General features: G+C 41.8%; 1 protein-coding gene across 1 annotated transcript in view; it reads left to right on the top strand.

Moving 5' to 3' along the window:
* GAB3 (GRB2 associated binding protein 3) overlaps positions 1-25,423 on the top strand; it is a 189,612-nt gene that overhangs the window by 145,809 nt on the left and 18,380 nt on the right. Inside the window, exons 4-7 of the mRNA XM_082262883.1 lie at positions 4,559-4,989; positions 14,788-14,843; positions 18,163-18,415; positions 23,693-23,774. Coding sequence (XP_082119009.1) covers positions 4,559-4,989; positions 14,788-14,843; positions 18,163-18,415; positions 23,693-23,774 — 822 coding nt within the window. The remainder of the gene's footprint in view (positions 1-4,558; positions 4,990-14,787; positions 14,844-18,162; positions 18,416-23,692; positions 23,775-25,423) is intronic.

Here is a 25,423-nt window from a genome sequence, read left to right as displayed (position 1 = left end):
TCTATAATATAAGATACTGATACGAGGGCCCATTGCTTCCCACCTACAAAATTGTGGTGTGTGTGAAAACACTACTTCATTGCTTATTGTACAGCACATGAATAGCGATACATAGGGGAGGTTGTACCGCTACCCTCCTGTAAACCTATTCAGGAAGAGAGACTGACAAACTATGCCGTGTAGGGGAGTCCTGATTGGCTCAAAGGGCCACAGTTTCTATTTGAGTTTTATTGTGCACGGAATTAAAGGGGGCTGATATCAAGGCAGATTTGTTGCCTCATGGTAATGTTATGTAATAACATTCTTTATTACTTTTAATATACAGTGGGTACGGAAAGTATTCAGACCCCCTTACATTTTTCACTCTTTGTTATATTGCAGCCATTTGCTAAAATCATTTAGGTTCATTCTTCTTCCTCATGAATGTACACATAGCACCCCATACTGACAGAAAAACACAGAATTGTTGACATTGTTGCAGATTTATTAAAAAAGAAAAACTGAAATATCACATGGTCCTAAGTATTCAGACCCTTTGCTCAGTATTTAGTAGAAGCCCCCTTTTGATCTAATACAGCCAGGAGTCTTTTTGGGAAAGATGCAACAAGTCTTTCACACCTGGATTTGGGGATCCTCTGCCATTCCTCCTTGCAGATCCTCTCCAGTTCTGTCAGGTTGGATGGTAAACGTTGGTGGACAGCCATTTTTAGGTCTCTCCAGAGATGCTCAATTGGGTTTAAGTCAGGGCTCTGGCTGGGCCATTCAAGAACAGTCACTGAGTTGTTGTGAAGCCACTCCTTCGTTATTTTAGCTGTGTGCTTAGGGTCATTGTCTTGTTGGAAGGTAAACCTTCGGCCCAGTCTGAGGTCCAGAGCACTCTGGAGAAGGTTTTTGTCCAGGATATCCCTGTACTTGGCCGCATTCATCTTTCCCTCGATTGCAACCAGTCGTCCTGTCCCTGCAGCTGAAAAACACCCCGACAGCATGATGCTGCCACCACCATGCTTCACTGTTGGGACTGTATTGGACAGGTGATGAGCAGTGCCTGGTTTTCTCCACACATACCGCTTAGAATTAAGGCCAAAAAGTTATATTTTGTTCTCATCAGACAAGAGAATCTTATTTCTCACCATCTTGGAGTCCTTCAGGTGTTTTTTAGCAAACTCCATGCGGGCTTTCATGTGTCTTACACTGAGGAGAGGCTTCCGTCGGGCCACTCTGCCATAAAGCCCCGACTGGTGGAGGGCTGCAGTGATGGTTGACTTTCTACAACTTTCTCCCATCTCCTGACTGCATCTCTGGAGCTCAGCCACAGTGATCTTTGGGTTCTTCTTTACCTCTCTCACCAAGGCTCTTCTCCCCCGATAGCTCAGTTTGGCCGGACGGCCAGCTCTAGGAAGGGTTCTGGTCGTCCCAAACGTCTTCCATTTGAGGATTATGGAGGCCACTGTGCTCTTAGGAACCTTAAGTGCAGCATAAATCTTTTTGTAACCTTGGCCAGATCTGTGCCTTGCCACAATTCTGTCTCTGAGCTCTTCAGGCAGTTCCTTTTGACCTCATGATTCTCATTTGCTCTGACATGCATTGTGATCTGGAAGGTCTTATATAGACAGGTGTGTGGCTTTCCTAATCAAGTCCAATCAGTATAATCAAACACAGCTGGACTCAAATGAAGGTGTAGAACCATCTCAAGGATGATCAGAAGAAATGGAAAGCACCTGAGTTATAAATATATGAGTGTCACAGCAAAGGGTCTGAATACTTAGGACCATGTGATATTTCAGTTTTTCTTTTTTAATAAATCTGCAACAATGTCAACAATTCTGTGTTTTTCTGTCAGTATGGGGTGCTATGTGTACATTCATGTGGAAGAAGAATGAACCTAAATGATTTTAGCAAATTGCTGCAATATAACAAAGAGTGAAAAATTTAAGGGGGTCTGAATACTTTCCGTACCCACTGTATACCTCATTGCATTAAGTAGTGTTTTTTTGTTTTGTTTTTTTTTATCTACCCAGTATTTATAAAATTGGTAGTCACACCTACATCTTGCAGAGGTTGGATGATGTGGTGGTAGCTCCAAATAATTCATCAATCAGCATTATTGTTCAACAGTGTTTGAATATAGGATTATTTTTTCATGCTACTGATATCTTTATATCATTAACCTCTTCCTGCTTGCTGTGCGCATATATGCAGCCTTTTGGCTGGTGGGCTTTAACACAGAGAGGCCACATATATGCGGCCCTATGTAAACACATGTCTGTGCTGAGAGCCCTTTCCCTGCGTGCTCCCAGCACAGTTAGCTTGGGATCAGGGGCTTTCTGATCATGTGACTGCTGTGACAGCCAATCACAGCGACCACATGACCCAAATGCCCGACTCGGCCTCTCAACATTAGAAGGCTCTTAAAGGGCTGGGAGGCAGTGTTAGGAAGAAGTTAAAGTGGTTCTAAACTTAAAATGTTTTTTTTTACCTTAATGCAATATCTGCATTAAGGGTAAAACAACTCTCCACTACTGTCCTGGCTGCAGAACCCCTACTCTCGCTTCCTGGTCTCACAGGAGATGCTGAAAGCAGAGGGACCCATTGGCTCCTGCTGCTGTCAGTCAAACTACTGGAACTGGGGTTGATTTACTAAAACTGGAGAGTGCTAAATGTGGTGCAGCTCTGCATTGTAACCAATCCGCTTCAAATTTCAGCTTGTTTAAGCTTACACCAGACTAAAAAACCTTGAAGCTGATTAGCTACCATGCACAGCTTCGCCAGATTTGCACTCTTCAATTATAGTAAATCAACTCCACTGTGTGTAGCTTGCTGAGGGGGCACCCACAGGAAGAAGGAGTAGACCATGCCAGTGAGGGACTAAAAAAATGGTCAGGGATATGCAGTATCATTGTACAGAGCAGGTAAGTATCACATATATAATACTTTTAATAAAAAAGTAACCTTTACAATCACTGCATATTAGTAACAGCATATTTCATAATTCCCTTTCTGAGTGATTCTTAGCACTTTGTTGCTTTTAGCTGTATAATAAATAATAAATCCATTTATACTGAATTGTGTTTTACTAAAATCAGTGATCTGCAGGTGCTCAGGGTAGCCCATCAGATTGGATAATTTATCAATTTAGCGGGGTTTGGTGGTTTATTAATCTGCATAATTCGATGTAATTTACATGTTGTTCTTGGCTTTACACTACAGTTCTATCCACAGTGGATTTCTTAAGTGTCAGTGGTGTGAACTAGTTCTCAACATTTGTCTAGTTTTTTTATAGTTTTTTTTTTTTTTTTTTTGTGTTTTCTCTCCTGTTTTGAAGCTTATCTAGAGTTGGATCATTCCCAAGGCAACATAGGCAGGACCGTAGGGCCCAGTGGATGTCCAGGGGCGGGGGGCAGCTATAACCAATGCCTCTGAAGTAAACCAGGGGGATTACGCAGTTGGTCATATGTGTGCACTGGCCTGTCCCTGTCTGATGGAGAGGGGCCATGCCAGTACAGACAAAGTAAATAGAGTGGCTTCTCTGTGCCTATTGCAATCATTATGTCTATTGAAGCGATATGGAGGCAAAGCTGCTACCTTACCCAAGTCCATCTCTAGGCTTAGCTGAAGAGCATAAGCCTATAGTTGTCACCACCTTTGGTGTTTTCCATTCATTCCAGCGGAAAATAATGGCTATCGGGTACAAACATCCTCTGTTGGATTGCTTATAGAAATGCAAGTACATTCAGAATAGTGACTACAATGAATGTACCATTACAGCAAAGGGTCCAGCCAGTCGCCTAACACAAGGTAGATCATCCTTACACTGGCTTCCAGTGTCATGTCCAACTCCATGTAGAAGCTCTTTTATTCGTGAATGTTTAAAATACAATAGGCTGCAATAGGAACCCTGTTGATACAGATGGTGCATCAGTAGTCAAATACTAGAAGATCCTCTGTACCACTGTTATTAATGTTGGGACCATTAAAAGCGCAGGGGGGGGACCATTCACATTGTTTATTATGATTTATTATGAAAAAACATTATTCTGGTTGCAGTATGAGAACTTTGTTGTCAACTGTACAGCCTGTTTGACACAGGCTTCAGCTGGTATAAGAGCAGTGTGAACATCACGCTTTGGCAAAGCAGAGTTTTCTGCAAACTTTGTTAAAGCTTTTAAAGTACCATTTAGCTCCAGTTTGTAAATGTTTAATGGAGAGCCTAATGGGAGAGCTGACTCTTTAAGCAAGTGCTAGGCTTTCAACAAGTTTTAAGAAGTTCTGAAGCCTACTAGCAGCTTGTTTAAAGTGGCAATCAATGCTCCAATTAGAATCTGTATTCAGCATTTACAAACTGGAGTTAAATGGTACTTTATACACTTTATCAAAGATTGCTGAAAGCTCTGCAAATGCTTTGCCAAGACTTTTTGTTCACACTGCTCTTATGCAAGCTAAAGCCCATGTGAAACAGACCTACCAGGCTCGGACAAGACAAAAGTCTGTTTTGTCATTAAAGAAATGTTTTTATCTTGTATTTTATTTGTTGATTTACTTTTTGTGCCCTTCATTTCAGATGTGATGCGTGGTCAAACTCTGACAAATCCCTAGAACAGACCTCGTCTGATGATGTTTTTCTTGACTGCTTATCATCTCAACATCCTCTTAACCAGCCACTTTACAATGTAAACTTTCACCACCATGGTCATATGCAATCCCCAACTTCCATTGCCATCAAGGACCTTGAATCAAATGGTTCCCTCAGTGACTTTTCTTCTTCTTCCCCTCTTCTGGGTCCCACTTCATCACAAACATTTTCCATTGAGAAAAATCACAGTGGACTCAGTGACAGCATTCCACCACCGAGACCGCCTAAACCAAACCACTTTCCTGAAGCAAGGCCTGAAGTGATTTCCAGCGGAATCATCCAGAATGGACATTGTTTATCTGGAATGGTGCCAAGAAGAATCTCACTATCCAGTCTGGACAACGTAAGGAACTGGAAAGGTAAACATGCATTTTATCTGGATGACTGGGGCCTAAAACAGTTACAGGTCGCATGTCACTAAACTGGTATCAGTTGTGAGCGAGGAAAAGTGTGACGGTTATAATAAATTACTTGATGATTCATTTATTTTTTTATTGACTTGCATTTTAAATCAAGGAACTCAGGAACATAACTATACAACCTGTAGTCATAAGACATATGGATTCCTTTAGAGAGGTTGAACTAGTAAATGTATTAAACATCTTTAATGTGAACCTATCTAGTGATCATGTTAGGAAATTTCAAGGTAAAACTTGTACAGGGGTTCCCAATGACTTGTGCACTGCACCTCTGCACAGCCATAGAATATGAGTGATGTGTGAGAATGTTCTAATCAGAGCTGGTGGCGATAGTGACATGGGTCTTTGCCGGTGGCCATAAGATGAGATAGTGGCACGTGAGTGGACAAATGGGGAGTTATTCTGGCTTAAGTGTTTCTACATTGGTACACTGCTTTACACATACTAATTTATATTTGGAAATCCTCATAAAAAAGGAGCATGGCAAAGGGTTTTGTAGCTCAGCATTATCATGAATGAATAAGGAGTACATGGAAGTTTTAATAAAAGCAGAACATTATTTTACCTTTTAATGCAGCATTGCTCTGACCTGTATTGTGCAACTGGCAAAACCTGCACTGAGAGCTTAGCTGTGCTCAGTTTTCTCAGTACTACATAGGGGTTTATTTACTAAAACTGGAGAGTGCAAAATTGGGTGCAGCTCTGCATAGAAATCAATCAGCTACCAGGGTTTTTTGTCAAAGCCTAAAGAAATATTAAAGTCCCTTTTAAAAAAACAGAGCAGCCCCAGTACTCTTTTTTAGTCCCTCACCGTCACTCCAGACCCATCCTACCTGCCGAGAGCATAGCAAGCAGCTTGCAATGGGGGCACCCAATCAGGCTCGCTCCAGGGGTGAGGGTCTGTGTGTCCATTCACACACAGAGCCGTGGCTTGGTGCCACCCCTCTCTCTCCTGATTGGCTCAGTGGCTGTAGTTGACAGCAGCGGGAGCCATTGGTATTAGCAAATAAGGAGGCAGAGTCTTGTGCACAATGCTGTAAAGAGATGGGGCTCAGGTAAGAATTGGGGTGGGGGGGATCTTGAGCCTTTAGAACCACTTTAATTGAACAAGCTGAAGTTAGAAACTGATTGGCCACCATGCAGAGCTTCACCAGATTTTGCACTCTCCAGTTTTAGTAAATCAATTCCATAGTCTCAAGGTACCTGTGCAAGTGTACTACTGAAGCTACCACTGTTTTAGCATTCATTTATAACCATGAAAACATTTATTAAAAGAGAAGTACAGCCAAAGCTTATTTGGCTGAACTCCTCCTATGAATCACAGGAATGCAGTTTGTCACAGAGTCGGTCCAGGCTTGGGCAAGATCCAAGGCTCTCAGCGAGCCAGTGAGAGCCTGAATGGCTGCTCCTGCCTCCTCCACAGCTCCACGCTCCATTGAGCGAGGGGTGGCAGAGAAGAGAGCGGTGACTGACAGTCAGCAGCTCTCTGCTCATGGAGCCCTGAAAATCAAGCGATCAGCTGTGTTAGATCACTCAGTTCTCAGTTTTAGAGCCGGCGGGGGACAGATGGTAAGTATTAATCTGCAAAAAAAACAAACATACATCTCTTTTAAAGAGGAAGTAAAGGGCATCGCATACTAGCACATTATGTGACACTTGCAACAAAGCCTGCATTCTCTCCGCTGCTGGCCGTCCATCTTCGCCCATCTTTTTTTCGGGTCAGCGGACTCTGACTGTATTACTGGAATGCGGGCGGGAGCCGGTCACGGCACAGGGCTCTGAAGAAATGGCACGGGCGGCCCTTTCTTCAGAGCGCATGCGCCAATGACGTCATCGACTGCATGCAATGTACATACTGTATCTCCTAAACGGTGCAAGTTTAGGAGATATTTACAGTATAGGTAAGCGTTATTAAAGGCTTATCTATAGATGAAAGTCATATAACTGGGTTTACAACCACTTTAAAGTATAACTTTAGATAAAATATTAATTTAATTTTACAGGATCAGGAAAAAAAACCAGCCATATTTTTGCTGCTGTCTGTCTCCGTGAAAGAAAGAGACACTTCTTGTGGTTACTTGGATAGTAAATGAGAGTAAATCTCCTAGCAGGAACACATAGAGCAACAAATACCTGGAAAGGGTTGTATTCCCTCTTTACTCGGAGGTTGGAGTGCATCTACTGTGTGTTTTTAAATGTCACAACAGGCTTGACATCATTTAAACTGTAGTGTAAGCCCATACTATATATGTGAAAAGATTTATTGACAATAATAAGAAATATTTTATGACATTAAAGGATAAGTCCTCCCTAAAACTAAAATCCCTGCATCTATAGATCTCCATAGTTACATATATAGTAGGTGAGGTTGAATAAAGACAATAGTCCATCCAGTTCAACCTGTGTAGGTGTGTGTGGCTGTAATCATCTCACATACCCCTGAATGTTCTGATCCTTGAGATGTAAGTCTAAGAGTCTTTTGAAAGCCACCATACTACCCGCAGAAACCACCTCTTGTGGTAGAGAATTCCACAATCTTGTAGCCCTAACAGTAAAGAACCCCCCACGTTGCCTGAGGTTAAAACACTTCTCCTCTAATGGCATTGTATGCCCTCGAGTCCTCATGCAATCCCTTCGAATGAACAGCTTTTTTTCTAACACTAACCTATCTAGCCCTGTAAAGAAAAATCAGTGTACTTACCTTTTATTGAAGCTAATCTGACCCGATCCCTCGCTGAGCTGTCAGCCCCTGCTTCGGAAGCCCCATAGTAAGTCTATGGGTGATGTCACATCCCATTCATTTCACAGCTGTTGTCGGCCGTGTCCTCCCCAGAGCTTCCGCCGCTGAGGATTGGGTCGGATCGGCTTCAAAAAAGGTAAGTATACTGATTTCTTCTTTACAGGGCTAAATAGGTTAGTGCTAGATCTTGGAGATCTATAGATGCAGGGATTTTAGTTTTAGGGTGGACTTATCCTTTAAATATACAAACTGAGAATGAAGTGTGGTAATCGCATGTATAATTGTGCAGTTATTACAGGGAGAAGAAGGTTGGATATTTTAAGTATCTGACAGAACATTGTTTACCTGTCCTGAAAACGCTGCATTTGAAACATGTATGCTTTAAACCCAAAAGCAGTATTAAACCAAAAAGCAAACATTTGTTATATTGCAGCTTACCAATTATTAGAGGTAGAGCTAGCCTCTTATGAGGTCTGAATTTGTTTTTATCCCGAAAGAAAACAAAACTGTTTGCTGTAACGGATTAAAAAGTGTTAGCCAACGTTTTGCTTCAATATGTTAGTATATCTAAATCTGCGAGTACATTTTACAGTAACCCCCCCCCCCCCCCCAGACTGTTATTGCTGCTGTCTGCTGTGCCTCCTGTGCTCATTCCTCCAGAGGTGTGTCTCACTAATGCAGGAGGTGTGTTACTGGCCAGATCACCAGGTGAAAATAGAGGAAAAAAGCCAAAGAAAAGAAAACTGATGCAGCCACCACATCTAATGATTGGTAAGCTGCAATAGAATACATTTTTGGTTTTGGGTTTAATACCACTTGAACTTTAATCAACTTATAATTGACATCTCTGGTTCCTCATTTTCCCTTCCTCAACATACTAATGACATTTTCAAATAAAGCCCTTCCAATTGTAATACATACCTTTGTGACACCCACCAATGTAATCACTAGGCCTCTATGCTTCTCTGTGCAGTGCAATCGGATCATGACTGGTGGGAGGGACCAGCGGGGTGCTGTACATAGAATCCTGAAAACATCACAACACCCTGCCTCAGTACTTCTCCCAAGAGCCATTAGTCCTGATGCAAGCAGTGGGCTGGCCCTTCAGAGGAATTATGCAAATATCAAAATACCTTGATGGGTTCATATCAGTCTAGTGAAGTGGGGGGTTTTAGGCAGGCTGCATTTGCATGCATACTGCCCTAAGTAATGCCCACATTCGATGCTGAGTTTCTATGATTGATTGAATGAACTGAAATCCAATAAGTGAAAGGGGAACACCAGGGACAGTCAGATTAGGGAGGGAAGGGCTAGATGATGCTGAACGTCCTCCAGCCAGGAGGCTCTGTCTGACTTTTTGCAGCTTCTAATGCACACTGTGAGAGTGAAATCAGATGACACCGTTTCAGTACAGGAGCCTGAACAACTGTGCAAGACTGAAGGAAAGGCTGGAGTTCGTCCTTTCAATGTAATTTAGCCGTGACAGCTGTAAAAGGCTTTGATTGATATTTATGGTTTAATAAACACTGTTTGTGTCAGAGATTCCACATACTCATTGCTAAATTTAACATTGGCTTCATGCAATCCAGCATGCAGTGTTATTTCTTGTGATTCTCCCATAATGCAAGCAGTGTTTATTACATACAAATACCTTAAGTTATTTCTTCTATTAGATCAACGCAAAGCTGCCTAACCCATCTCTTGTACTTTCATGATAAAAAATGTGCACATTCTGCATTTTCTGTAAACTCTCCCAAGCAAAGAGAGGAAGAAAGATTTTGAATGGTTCCCATATATGAGAAAGGCTTATCTGTATCTAGTCTGCACTGTGAAAATGACAGTTGTATGGTAAGTGGATACCATTGGACACAACAATACTTTGGGCTCCTTCTCATGTTAAAGTGGTTGTAAACCTCCGACATGAAATATGAACAAAGCCTATCCCTCTATAGTGTGTACTTGTCTCAGCCCAGAGCACTAAAGCTGGACATACAGTATCTCACAAAAGTATGGTCTTGGCCACCGTCCTGCAGCTCAGTTTTATGGTCTGGGCAAACTTCTTATAGCCTAAGCCAGTGATGGTGAACTTTGGCAACCCAGATGTTTTGGAACTACATTTCCCATGATGCTTATGCACTCTGCAGTGTAGTTTAGCTTTATGGGAAATGTAGTTCCAAAACATCTGGGGTGCCAAGGTTCACCATCACTGGCCTAGGCCATCTTTATGTAGAGCAGCAGTTCTTTTTTTTTAGATCCTCAGAAAGTTCTTTGCCATGAGGTGCCATGTTGAACTTCCAGTGACCAGTATGAGAGAGTGAGAGCGATAACACCAAATTTACCACACCTGCCCCCCATTCACACCTGAGACCTTGTAACACAACGAGTCACATGACACCGGGGAGGGAAAATGGCTAATTGGGCCCAATTTGGACATTTTCACTTAGGGGTGTACTCACTTTTGTTGCCAGCGGTTTAGACATTAATGGCTGTGTGTTGAGTTATTTTGAGGGGACAGCAAATTTACACTGTTATACGAGCTGTACACTCACTTCTTTACATTGTAGCAAAGTGTAATTTCTTCAGTGTTGTCACATGAAAAGATATAATAAAATATTTACAAAAATGTGAGGGGTGTACTCACTTTTGTGAGATACTGTAGACCGTGGGTGTTCAACCTTTTGGCTTCTCTGGGCCACATTGAGTGTAGAGAAATTTTCTCGGGCCGCATATAAAATATACTATAGTTGAGGTATACAAGTAATAAAATGCCGCCACGCCCTTCCTGCGCGGCCGCACCCCCCGCACTAATTTAACACAACTAGAGGATGATCAAATGAAATGGAATCAGTATACGGAGGTTTACTTCTTCTGACAGATATTAAAGGAACACTCTAACCACCACTTCAGTGATTTGAAGTGGTCATGGTGGTAGGAGTCAGAAACACTGCACATGCTCACATCCCCCCCCCCCCCCCCCGGGCAGCCTCTGCCTACCGTTAGTTGGAAGCTGCTGTGGCCATGTCCCTGACCCGACTTCCTTCCTCCCCAGCAAAATAAAAATTGTCAGGGGGCAGTGGGCCGCATTGCCTGGGGTTCCGGGCCTCATGTGGCCCCCCGGCTGCAGGTTGGACATGCCTGCTGTAGACGGATTGAATATAAGCCAGTTCAACAGAGATCGGCCATCTATGGGCAAGCTGGTTGTACTGAAGTCCATCCATCGATTGACTTCAGTACAACTAGTCAGACAGATTTTTTTATGTGATCACCGCCAGTGGCTATAGCCAAAGTGAACAAAAAATGTCTGAATGGCCATACTCCGATACAACTCTGATTTATTGGAATGAATAAAATCCATACAGCATTGTAGAGGTACAGAAATGAAGAAACTGACGCGTTTCGCACCTACATAGTAGCTATAGCCACCCACAGTGATCACTGTGTTCTCCCAGCAGGGAAGGCTCTCCCCACCAGCATTACACAATACCGCTGCAGGGGGATCCTCCCATCAACACTGACTGCGTTAATGGGGAAATCAGGCAATTTTCATAGCATAATCTATGGGTTGCTTAAAGTGCTACTAAACCCAGAACCCAGCATTTACTATATCTGGTCTCCACAATACACATAACAAGGAAATGCAAATATTTTAGTAGATATAAACTGCTAAATACCTTTTCTCATCAGCAAAGTTAGAGCTGGTTAAAGCTTGTAGGAGTTTTCATTCTCCTTTGACTATCCTATGAGGCTGCAGGACCCCTGACCCTCTGTCTGGACAGTGCTAATTGGCCCTGTGCCGATCACATGAACCCTCCCAAGAAAAAAAAAACTCTCTAGCGATACACACCAAACTGAGCATGTGCAGAGTGCCCCCAAGGCTCTGTACTATCAGCAGACAGTGGGAGAAGGGGAGGATCATAGACGACAGGATCAAACAGCCTTTTTACACAATGCCCCTGAGGTTCCATAGTGAGTATAACAAGCATGCTTTACTGCATATACAGACTGGTTTTATTGTTGTGGGTTTAGTAACACTACAAGTGTCATTTCTGTCTGCTCCCTCATTCCTCTGTTATCTGCATGAGTCATATCTGACACTAAGAGGTAAAACGGTGAAAGGGTAGGGAGCTCAAGCACACAGCCTGTTAATGACAGCCTCCGCTCCTGTTCCTGTAAGTTGTGTGAAGGGGGTATATCCCTTTCCCCCAATCAGCTCTCACTGAGCTCTGCAGAGTTTAACAATAACTCCCGCCCCCTGCTTTCTGGAAGCTGGGACAAGCTGTATAAATTCTGGATTTTAGAAATTTAGATTTTTTTTGGGATGTTGGCATAAACCAGCTACAGTTCATATGTCAAATTCTGGACTTTGAACGGATGTAGAGCAGAGATGGCAACAGATAAACAGGTACAACTTATGAAGGAGGTTTCATCTCTGTGTATTGCCTGAGGCTACTCGCTTCACTGGGTATATGTAAGGGTTTACAACCACTTTAAATAATAGAACTACAATGAGTACATTAATTTTTAACGCTTTTAGCCAGTGCATCACATTGCATGTGTGTTTTAGTGTATTGCAGAGCACAGATGTGAACTATTTGTACTCTGTGGTGCAATGCATTGAAAACAATTATGGAGCTATGATTTTTCATGCATTAAAGTGGTATAAAACCCAAAAATGTTATATAATGCACCTTACTCATCCTAAAATATTGTGGCTGCATTCGTTTTCTTTTTTTTTTTCACCTAGTGATCTGGCCAGTAAGGCTCCATTCACACCTGGGCGTTTTTGAGTGTATTTCAGCTCCAAAAACGCTAAAAAAAAACGTTCCAAAATGCACAACAAGTAAAACCCCATTCATTTAAATGTCCCCTGTTCACATCTGAGCATTTTGCAAAACGCCTGTAGCTGAAAAAAGTACATGAGCTTCTTTTTGGGCTGATTACCAGCGTTTTTGATAGATGTCAATGCCTGCCTCCAAAAACGCCTGAAAAAAAACGCTGTAAAATCGCGGTAAAAAAACGCGGTAAAACGCCACGCTCAAGTGTGAATGCAGCCTAATACACTTCCTGTTTTAGGATGGCTCTTCTATCTATGGAGGAGCGACTCTTGGACAGCGGCACTATCTGGAGAGGGTAGTGCTATTATGGTCTTACGCAATTTGATAAATGAATTTATTTTCTGATCAATCTCTCCCGATAGGAGTAATTGATTTATAGTTGACAATCTGTTTGATAGATATGCCACACACAGGGAAGTGGATTTTGATTGATTGTTAAAAGAAGCAGGGCCAAACTTCTCTGGGTCACAGGAGTGCACTTACCTTTGCTCTTTTGTGACCCCGAGTCAGCTGTCAGTGAGCTTAAGCCCACTGTCAGATGACATCACGGAGTCGCACCATGTACCAGAAGGATCCCGACCATATTGTCTGGATCCACCCAGCTGCCTGACTGACACAGCACATGGCTAAGAGCTGAAGCCAGCTGCACCCATCCCTTCACTAGCCCAGCACTCCAGAGAGGCTAGAAGAGCTGAGGAGAGAGCGATGACTGACAGTCACCATGCTTTGCTGTATGCAGACAGAGAGCAGACCAATCAGCGGTCATGTGATCAATCAATTCCCAATCTTAGAGCTGCTGGGGGTCCACTGCAGCATCACAGCAATGCTGCATCATCGAGGTGAGTATACATATTTGTTTTTCTTAACTACCCCAAACTTCTCCTTTAAGATATAATTTTAACTTATGATTGCATGTTATCGATTGCATCTCTGTTTCCATCTTTTAATCTCATAATCTGATTAATCGAAATACAGTTGTATTCATGAACCAAGTATCTTGTTTCTATGTATTGATGCAAAATGAAGAAAAATATACCGCCCTGTCCGTTTGACCTCAAGAGAAGTTATAGCTATTCAATTGTTTGCAAATTTGACACATTTTTTTAATTGTTTGGTAAAAAAAAAAAGAAAAAAGCATGTGTGGTCACCATTGGATGGACTAGTAGATTAGGATGGATGTTACATAAGTGACAAACAAAGTCATTGGGTGCCACACTGTGCCATTGCCTTTCCCCCACCATTCTCAATAATGACATGGCAAAACACCAAATACACTTCTACTTTTTAAAGCTCATCCAGATGTGTAGTACATAGCTGGCAAGTGTCCCAGATCCTGCAGGATGGTCCCAGGATTTTGAACACTGTTACACTGTACCACAGGCTGTCCCATAGAATCCAGGACACTTTGTTGGATGCCAAGAGAGCAGGACATTCCTGCAAATGGCACTGTAGTTAAAACGGTTGGACGCTGTGATCTTCTGGTCTACAAGTGACAAAAAATTAGGCTTATTTTATCCAACTAATGTCAGCGGTTTGAAACTTGGGTCTTATTTTACTTCCATTGGCACCAATGATGTAGTATTCTATCTCAATCATACCAACAACACTTGTTTTTTTTTTCTATTTCACCCACTGGCACCAACAATGGGGCCTAATTTACTTTGACACCAGTGCCCCTTTTATGGCCAAGCCCCCATATGTCTGATAGGTAGGACACTTCATATGTCACCTTTTTCTTCTAAACTCCTTCAAGGTGTTCCTTCTAATTGTCTCTATGTGTTGGGTACTATAGTATTCCTGTTTGGGACATAAGGACCCCATAAACTTTGATTTTCTTTTTCCTTTCAGAGAAATGGCTGTTATTTGTCTGTAGTTACATTATTCTTCAAGCTTAGCGCATGCAGTTTCTAAAACCTATTCCACAAATGCAGTGCTACTAAATTTGTGTTAATACCTTTGATCAAGGTGGACCTTCATGATAATCATGCTCATTGTTTTCATATACAGTCTTTTATGACATTTGTACTCATATGATCGTTTTTTAATTTCCACCCAATGATGGTTTTATTTACGGATGGATTATTGCTTCTGCTTCTTGCTACCCAATAGAATTTGTTTTAAAAACAAGCAGTATATTCTTAAAGGAAATATTCTCTCTTTCAGGTGACGTGGAAGACTGCTCATTACGAAGTAGGGACAAGAGGCTCAGCTTAAATCTGGTTGGTATAGTACAACATTTCGTTTTATTGATTACATGAGGTCTTAGCTCTATACGCCTGCTGCGTCCTTTATAACGGCTTCTAACCGTTCCTTTTTTGTGTTTTTTGTTTTTTCATTTTATATTATTTTGTAGCAAAGGATTTTCAAACATTCTGCTATATTACTATAAGTCACAATATAATAATTAAATATAAAACAAAAGCTTTTAAAAATGTACAAGGCAATGGCTTGATAAGATGTCTGGATCCCAGTATCTTTTTGAAAAGGGGGAGCTTGCATGGGCGTCCGCAGGTAGGGGCAAGGGGGGGCAAATGCCCCCCCCCCCCCAGAATCTCAACTTCCCTTTCATGTGGTTGTTAAGCCACTTTATACCATCCTGTCTGGTCTGTTTAATAATCCTGTGTGCCTGTGTGTCTGTGTATGTGTTTTAAATAAAATACCCGTTCTTTACCAGTTTTCAGAGGGCCGAGCACCGCTCATGTGACCCATTGGCTCTTTCCTCTCCCCGCCTGAAATCTGCCTGCAGCGGACGGGGCTGAGAATTAATCACTGATGTCAGTCGGGGAGGGGAGGGGGAGAGGAGGAGAGAGGCGGCGGGTCACATGAGCGGCGAGTGGCGCTCTGAAAACTTGTAAAGAATGGCTTATTTTTATAAAACACAGACACCGGGGCACACAGGATTATTAAACAGACTGTAGACAGGATATTAAACTTTAAATGAAACTACAGCAGCAGAAGGGGGGGGGCACTGACACAGTAGCAGACAGGCAGGGAGAGAGGGGGGAGAGAAGACAGAGGAGGACAGGAGGGCTGCGGATGAGGGAGGCATGTAAACTGACCACAGTGTCAGGGCTCAGCAGCCATGATATACCATGGTCAGTTTACAGAGGGGAGGACATAGCCAGGCAGGATCAGCCAGGCATTTTAGGTGATAGAAGGGGCCAAATTACACAGCAAAGCACTCTGCTTTATAACATGCTTTTTCTTTTTTTTTTTTTTTTTTAGGTTAATAAATGCTTTAAAAATAAATTCTGCTGTTTGCACTTTAAAAATAAACACTCAAAATAAGTATAATGACTAAGCCCCTCCCCTTCATGACATTGTTGAAAAGAGGCACATCATGGGTGATCTTAAACTGATGCCCCCCCCCCCCCCTGAAAAAAGTTCTGCGGACGCCCATGGGAGCTTGTATGAAATGCACTACAGCGTGGATTTGAAAGGGGGGGTCTTTCATCTCATAACTCTGAAAACCTATACTATTAGGATATGGCTGCTTCTGAAAATGCTGATTGATGGCTGACACACTGATCCAATAACATTAATGTCTATCTGAGTCATGGAGTCACTGACCTGAAAAAGACCAGAGATATAAATTTACTTTGACTTTACTTGCTGCATGCTTGCTCTTTTAAATAGTAAACCATTCTGAGGGAGGCATTGACGCTGTCATTGCTACTTCTTGTTCTGAAAATGCTAGTTTCCAGGCTGTCATGCTAACTCTTTCACACCAATACTGTGTGTACTGTACACAATACTGTGTGTCCCTAAGGCCCAGTTCACATTAAATGCGGTGCGAAATTCACAGCAGATTTGCTGCAAATGCGCACTGCATCAAAATCGCAGCCTGTTCATGCAAACTGATTGGGAAGTGTATGTTAAGTAATCAGTTTGCAAAACGCAGCACAATTTGCAGAATCAGTTTGCATGGGTGTTAACAGCCATGCGTCCTGATTCTGGTGCAGACAAAAAGAATGGCTGCATGAGTTTGATCCGAATTTGTTGCAAATTCAGCCATACAGTTTGTATGGCTGGATTCCCATCGCACAGACATTGCATGTGAACTGCACAGCAATGCGGTGCGAATCACATGTGATGTCTGCCATCGCACTTGTGTGAACCAGCCCTTATTACTTGGAACATGTATGCAAATAAGGATGTCTGACTTTAATCTGACATGTTTTAGGTCAATGATCTTATTGAACCCAGTAGATCAGAAAACTAGCATCCTCAAAAGTGTTCTGACAGTGGCAGCCCCATGTGTCTCCTAGAAAAGATTTGCTTTAAAGAATTGAAGTGGCAGTCAGGCACCTAGCATTTTTTTCAGAAGAAGGTCAGCAAAGGCAGCCGCTGTGACCTAGTAAATGTATGCTACTGTGATCCAGTAAAATGTATGCTTTAAAAAAATACTAGACTTTAATGCAAGGGTCTTCAAACTATGGCCCTCCAGATGTTAAGGAACTACAATTCCCATCATGCCTAGTCAAGTCTGCGAATGTCAGAGTTTTACAGTGCATCATGGGATATATAGTTCCACAACGGCTGGAGGGCTGTAGTTTGAGGATCCCTGCTTTAATGTAACCATTGTGTCTACAGTGACACCTGTAACTTGCATCTGCAACTCAGAATGTAGTAGAGGCTCCTTGTGGTCAACTGTGGAATTGCATTCATTCAGTAGACATCTATTGTTGCCAGGAGTTGAAGCTCTTTTTCAAGTATTTCAGCGTTTTCTTTTGCACATTGCTTGAAAGTAACATACTGATCTAGTGATGGGGGAAAGTTTATTATATGCAGTGGCAGAAAGGAAGTGGGTGGTGAAAGAAGCCCGTATAAATGTCTGTTTGAAATTGTGTGTTTGCTTTAAAAGATACACAATACAAGATACAATTTGTGACCAAAACTTCAGACAGAATTGTCTGCTCCTGGACAAAATGTAAATCAATTTTTTGAATAGTTATATCACCACAATACACCTGCTGCTGAAGTGCTTGGTGGACTGAAGGTGAACTCTAAAATACCCTACAGAGAATCTTGTCATTACATTTACCAGATCTGTCTTAAGAATAATTTAGTACATGAAGATATTCACATTTTTTCCCCATAAAAGCCTCTTTAAAGGGCTTTTCCACTTTCCAAGCATCCAAGAGACTGGCAGTGGTCTGTACATTTAGGACCTCTATGGTCAGTTATTTCTAGACTGAAAAAAAAGCATTTTAAAGACTGCAGCTGATCTTGGATCTGCTCTGTGTTTTGGTGGGACCCAGTAATTTACATAAGATTATTATTAAAGTCTGTGTGCAGCTAATTAGTGGGGTCTCGAAAAGGTAAACACTTCCACAGGTCACCTTTTTATTCAGAATTCACATACTGTATTTGTGCGTATTAGTTATATTATTATTATGAACTGCTATATACAGTAGAATCACAAATTGTTGTAGGTATTGATCTGTGACGTTTATTACTGTCTATGACTAGTTCTTATCATATTTTTTTCTACTAATGACAGCACAGTATTGATAACACCTTTTTTTTGTATTTTAGCCCAGGTTTACACCACAGCATTCCTTCACTTCAGATTGCTCAGATGACAGCTATGTCCCCATGAACCCAAATGCTTCCCCGCCATGTTCAGAGTCAGACTGTAGCACAGACGGGTATATACCTATGAGCCCAGTAACTGCAGCATTTAGCTTCCCTGCATCGGTAAACTCAAAGGTTTCCAGCCCTTTGCCAGAACTCCCCGTAGACTTGGAACCGCCTCCTGTAAACCGGGACCTCAAGCCACGACGAAAGAGTAAGATGCATTCCTGTTTTTTTTTATTTCATAAATATAAAAGTATTAAATGTTATCTTTTCAGTTCCAATATATGGTATGCCATTGCTAAAACAAATCCCGATTCTAGTAAAATTATTTATTTAGGTTTTTGACAAAGCATGGTAGTGTTGGAAAGTTTTTAATGCTGCCTTGGTCTGCTTTGGGGGGGATTTCTCGATTTTCCTGCTTTGCTGATAGGGGACCAGAGGTACAGGGAGTAAAGAGGAATCTTGCCAATGAGGACAACGATAGTGACTCAAAAACTTTTTTGTAGTGTGGAGTAAAGTTCGAAGCTCTGTCAGGTTTTCACTGTCCTGGACACCCCCGATATCCTGTAAAGCAACAAAACCTGACAGAAGCTATTGTGATTCCCTTCCATAATAAAATCACATTAAAAGAAAAGAAAAGTGGATGAAGTTGAGTTTTTTTTCTTCCATAGGACTGTGCATTGCATGAGTATTAGGCTGGGTTCACACTGGTGCGAATTGAGTGTGGGTTTCCCCAAATCCATTTCCCATGTCAGGAGAGTGTGACTGTCTCTCAGTGGAGCCGGTTTACACATCTCCGGGACAGCTGTGGAGTGGCTTGCAGGAAATTTGTGTGCATCTTCTGGTCTGCTTCAAGTCCGAATTCAGCCAAACATTTGGACCACATTTGGACCTGAAATGGTGAATGGGGGCCGTACCAGACCTCCTGCTGTGAGCTGCTTCCCAATCCAGTGTGAACCCAGCCTTAGACTTTATAGAGATGGACATTAACCTACATTTTTGGGTTTTAAAACCAATTAAAATGTTCTTGCAGATTAATACAATGAAGCCATTTAGAAGAAAAGAACAACAAAGGGATTGAGTTCCCAAAGAAGAAATATTAGATGGCATTTATAACTATGGACCTTTAATTGATTAGAAAATAATTATACAGGGAATACAGGGGTTAATCAAAATTTATTCTGCCACAATCTTGTGATATTCTCACCACATTTGGGGAGAAAATGATTGAGCCAGATCCTCAACAATCACTGATATGCCAGTCGGATGGGTTGGAACATTTTAGACTGATTATCTTTTGATAAACCAAAGACATGCAAAACTACTATTGGTATATCACATGAAATGCACCGTTCAGCATTATATGCGGTTACCTATAGGTAGAATGAAGTTTCATGATCTATTGGGGAAGTTTCATTCTATAGATTTGGTAGTTATTTCAGATGTAATTTACTAACTTATAACAACTGTTTGGGTTGCAAGCAACTACTCTGCCCAGTCTGTATCTGATTCCAAATGCCTCTAGAATATCAGTAACCAGTCCAGTTCTGCCGTGGCTGCTATGCATACAGACAAAAGCAAGATACTTGGCACTTCCTATTCTTTTTCCCACTGTCCAACTGGGTGTACTTTACAAATTATCAAAGAATAAATGGTGACAAGCAGCATTTTAATTGTTGCTTCAGGGAGTACTGAATACAGGAATCATCAAAGAATTGCTAGAGATGGAGCCCATATTTGTTCAAAAAACCCTAAGTGGTTGATTTTCTAAAACTGGAGAGTGCAAAATCTGGTGCAGCTCTGCATAGAAACCAATCAGATTCCAGGTTTTGTTGTCAAAGCTTAAAGCGTATCCCGCTTTTTGACACTTTTACCTACAGGTAAGCCTATAATAAGGCTTACCTGTAGGTATAAATAATATCTCCTAAACCGGCATGGTTTAGGAGATATTTACAGTGCATGCAGCCGCTCGCGCAAGCGGCGCATGCGCTCTGAAGGTCCGGGGGGACCTTCAATCTATTTGCCGGGAGCTTGGCGGAAAATCACTCCCGCGCGCATGCGCGGGAGTGACGTCATTGCGGCTCCGGCCAATCATCGCGCCGGAGCCGTCTCTTCCAACCAATCACCGCGCCGGAGCCGCCGAACCCGGAAGAGACGGCGAGGGATCATGGCAGCGCCCGCAGCGATGTCCGGGGGTCCGTGTCGGGGCTTCATTCTAAGGTAAATTACACATAATGGGCTAGTATGCGATGCATACTAGCTCATTATGCCTTTGTCTTGCAGGTTTTTTTTTTTTTTTGGGTTTACAACCGCTTTAATTGACTAGCTGAAGTTAGAAGCTGATTGGCTACCTTGCAGAGCTGCACCAGATTTTGTACTCTCCAGCTTTAGTAAATGATTCCCTATTATCCTGCTGTATGACCTACCATTAATCATTCTGCATTCTAAAACTGAACCAGAATTGATATTTTACCATATACTTTGAATTACAACTAAGAATTTGGGTCAAGTGCTGATTCATAGTGAGCCTATTAATGTAATATGTTTGACAATAATGGACCACCGGGATGTCGATCAAAAGTAGATTGTACAGTGTGTAACATACTTCCATGACTTGACTGCCAGGAAATTATTTCTGCAAATTATTTGTAAATGTTGCCAAGTATGCACTAACAGGCATCTGGTTTTCTTAGAAATACGCCTTAGCAGGCCTTTTTTTATAAAAAGTGAAGGAAGAGTAAGGAACCTGCAGCAATGTAATTCTTCTTTTTATTTTCCAACCTACGTTTACATATGACCTGTTGAGTCTAATTGCCTGCTATAGGATATAGATATTTTTCTTTAGATGTTAAGACGTTTTCATGTTATTCTTGTCTTCATGTTCTTTGAGAAGCCCACTGCTTGTGTGTAAAGAATGCAGATCCTTTACAGAATCCCATACATACTGTATATGTTGGTGATAATTGCCAAGTTCTCTTTCACACAAGGGGGGCTTTCATCAGAGAAGCAATTTTCTTGCTAACATTTTGTTTTACAAACGAAAAGGCTTTAATGGCTTCTTAACTCGTGTTACCTACATTAAAATATTATTTTTGTCGATGCAGAGGTTTTTTTTTACCAACAGAAGCAAGAGAAATGCTATTCTAATTCTTGGAATAGTTTGAGTTAAGAAAAGACGTTGTGCTGTCATTGAAAGCAATCTCTTTTGATTTTACCTCCCACCACCGTGGTATTAATTATAACATACTCTCGACAGAATAAGTACATCACTAATGGAACTCAAACCTTCACACTAGAGAATTAAAAAAACAATTAGCCAGTAAAGTTATTACATAGTTGTTTCTTCTTCTTTCTTGTATCGACATTTAACGAGTCAAAAAAACAGGGGGAACTCCTCACCTTTCTGTGTATTGTCACCTGTGGATGTCTCCTTCCTGGGAATTCTATCTGTGGATATTATTAGAAGCTTTATATTCTAATACTGAATCTCTTTGTCATTGTTCAGCATCCTCCATAAGAGAAATAGGTCAACACTTTTAAGAGGTGTTACAGGGATTCTCTTCCAGCTTTCTCCTGATAATGCTGACTGGCAAATGGTTCTCACCTCTAAAGCAAACCTGTACTTTGCCCATTCAGGTCATTGCACCAGGTTTGTTTTATCGCTTCACCCTCACACTCGCTATTCTTTTAGGCTGGGTTCACACATTGGATGTGGATTGGGGTGTTCACTAGTGACCTACTCAAGTCTGAACACCCCACTAGTGACCTACTCAAGTCTGAACACCTCACTAGTGACCTACTCCAGTCTGAACACTCCACTAGTGACCTACTCCAGTCTGAACACCTCACTAGTGACCTACTCCAGTCTGAACACCTTACTAGTGACCTACTCCAGTCTGAACACCTCACTAGTGACCTACTCCAGTCTGAACACCTTACTAGTGACCTACTCCAGTCTGAACACCCCACTAGTGACCTACTCCAGTCTGAACACCTTACTAGTGACCTACTCCAGTCTGAACACCTCACTAGTGACCTACTCCAGTCTGAACACCCCACTAGTGACCTACTCCAGTCTGAACACCTCACTAGTGACCTACTCCAGTCTGAACACCTCACTAGTGACCTACTCCAGTCTGAACACCCCACTAGTGACCTACTCCAGTCTGAACACCTCACTAGTGACCTACTCCAGTCTGAACACCTCACTAGTGACCTACTCCAGTCTGAACACCTCACTAGTGACCTACTCCAGTCTGAACACCTCACTAGTGACCTACTCCAGTCTGAACACCTCACTAGTGACCTACTCCAGTCTGAACACCTCACTAGTGACCTACTCCAGTCTGAACACCTCACTAGTGACCTACTCCAGTCTGAACACCTCACTAGTAGCCTACTGCAATCTACACAACCCTATTAGTGACCTACTTGATAGTGCAAAGCCCCACTAGTAACCTACTAGGATTTACACACTCCCACTAGTGACTTACTGCAATCTGCACACCCCCACTAGTGACAACTAGAATGTGCACACCTCCATTACTGACCTAGTGCAATGTGTACACCTCACTGGTGCCCTACTGCAATCTGCACACCCCCACTAGTGACAACTAGAATGTGCACACCTCCATTAGTGACCTAGTGCAATGTGTACACCTCACTGGTGCCCTACTGCAATCTGCACACCCCCACTAGTGACCTACTGGAATCTGAAAACCTCCATAAGTGACCTAATGCAATAAGTACACCCCACTAGTGACCTAATCCAGTTTGGAGTGTGCAGATTGCAGTAGGTTATTAGTGGGGGAGTGCTTCAGTAGATATGCAGACACTGGGCAACAAAAATCACAAGCACAGAGAGAGGCCACAACAGAATGCTGCATAACCAATCCACAGAGGAAGTATCCAGGAGATGGGGAGAATCCTTCAGCGAAGACAGGAGGCATTCAATTGTTCATAAGTTCATAAGAGATCCCTTTAGGAAGCCACTCTGAGAGGGCAGACAGAACAATGGATAAAAGGGTTATGCCTAAAATATTGATAACATGTTGCTCACCAAACTTTTTTTGTCCAGCTCACAAAATTTCAGTTTATAAGTGTTTATGTCTTTGTATTACTGAACCTTTTTTTGTGCTTTTAATTTATAAGTTGTATTCAATAAATGAAATAACCTTGTTTATGATTATAATATAGTAACAAATGCTGTTGTTTGGGCCCCATTCCCACCAGATTGTTGTCATTGGATTTGGAAAGGATTGGGTCATTTGTGGCCATGCTTAGGCAAAGATTTTGCCGGTCCTCTTTTCAATCCTGTCAGTGGCATTTTATTAAAAAGCAAAGAGTTGAGATTTAACACAGCGTGTTTAAAAAGACAATAGATGATTCATGAAAAAAATCACTTTGGTCCTTCTGATATTCTAGAAGTTGTATTGAACATCTCTCTGCAGCGTGCCATAAACTAACACCAAACCTTTTGTTTTTGCAGTGCGCCCACCTCCCCTGGATCTGCGGAACCTTTCCACAATAAGAGAACATACACCAATTACAAGAACATGGACAGTGCCTTAGTAAGTTCTTCATACTTTTTTTGGGGGGGAGGGTTGTCTTTTTTTGCTATTGTATTTGAGTAGTATAAACAGCTTGATGCCTTAAAACATTATGCACATAGTGTGATATGTATCTAAATTAGGCCATTCTCTTGCTCAGAGATTTATCATTGTATTTCTGGCAGCCATTTTAAAATAAAGTGCAATGTAGCAGAGTCCAGGCATGAAAGAAGCAGAGAATTGCACGTGATTTAGTCTTTACTTCATCTGTTTATTCCTTGTAAGTTGTTAGTGTAATTGCATGAAAGATGCAGCTTGCCAGCTGGAGGTTAAAATCAGACTTGGAAGCTTGATACTAAGGCCCCATTAACATTTGGCGTTTCCTCAACAAACTTTAAAATACACAAGAAACGCATGTTTTGCGCACGTTTTGGAATTGAGCTGCAAATGCGCGTCACGCTTACAGTGGCAATAATAGGTAATGGCATTTCAAATTCAGTTGGTAGATATGCGTTTTGCTGTGTGTCAGACACGCTACAAATGCATGATTCTCCATGCCTTAAATGGTGTGGCTGGTTCTTTGATTTTCTTTTTGCACATAGGGTAGTTCATTGGAGTGAAACGCGCAAAAAATGCGAGCGTGATCGCATGTTTTTGCAATGCAAAGGGTGAATGGGGCCTTAGATAGTTTTATTGGAAAGGAAAGACTTGGGATGGTAGTTGCAGGAAGGAAGCAGGGCAATTGCAAATACTGTGCACCATCCTATCTGCACAACAATACAGGTGCTTGATGAGAGATGTACTTTAAAGCAGAACAAAATTGCATCTGAGCACCACAGGCCACAATTATTTAATTTAATTCATATTTAATATTGAAACAAAGTCCCCTGTCCATCCATGTCTCCATGCTTTATTTTGCTGAGAAATCACTTTGAACCCCCCTAGCTGTAGCTACCTTGAGTAAGGGCAGATGAGTCATGTGGCATTTACTTCCTAGAATCAATCTGCCCTTAGCTCAAGCATGCATGCAGGAGCGTGTGCTTGGCCCAGAAAACCCTTCCTTGTCTCCAGTAGACTCCTGGGATGTATGACATAATTTGCCTAGACCTGGAAACCAGGAAGTAACTAAAGAAATGTAAAAAAAAAGTTTAAAACAAGTAAACATGACATCATTCAGGCAAATTTGTTGTATTTAGAATTCTCATTTCCAGCTAGCAGATTACGTTTTAGATTCTAGACTGTCTTTGCTTATCTAAAAAAGAAGAAAGAAAGATCCTACTTGTTTACAGAGCTCAATATGCAAACTGATATTTATACACAGAGCTAAATAACCAGAGGAGTGCCTCTTTCCCCTCCTCCATTACTTAGTAAGATCTGTTTTTACCTATAGAGAATGCAAACATGCTTTCTCTTTGGAAAACCACAGTGCTCTGTGAATCCAGTGTCATGGATGTATCCTGTATCAAAGTGACTCTGCCACGTATTTATGTGTAAAATGAATCTATAGCAAGGAAAGATCCAAAACATCACTTAGTATGTATAATTAATCACTTGCCGACTGCCCGCCCACAATGTACTGCGGACAGGCGGTCCACACAGGGAAAGTGGTGTAATCATAGGTCTCTGCCTGCTTCTGGATTTGCACGTGCCCCTACCACCAGCACCGGCTG

Source organism: Pelophylax lessonae (assembly GCF_965119305.1).
Source record: "Pelophylax lessonae genome assembly, chromosome: 7".
Taxonomy (NCBI): Eukaryota; Metazoa; Chordata; class Amphibia; order Anura; family Ranidae; genus Pelophylax; species Pelophylax lessonae.
This window is presented reverse-complemented; position numbering and strand designations above follow the sequence as displayed.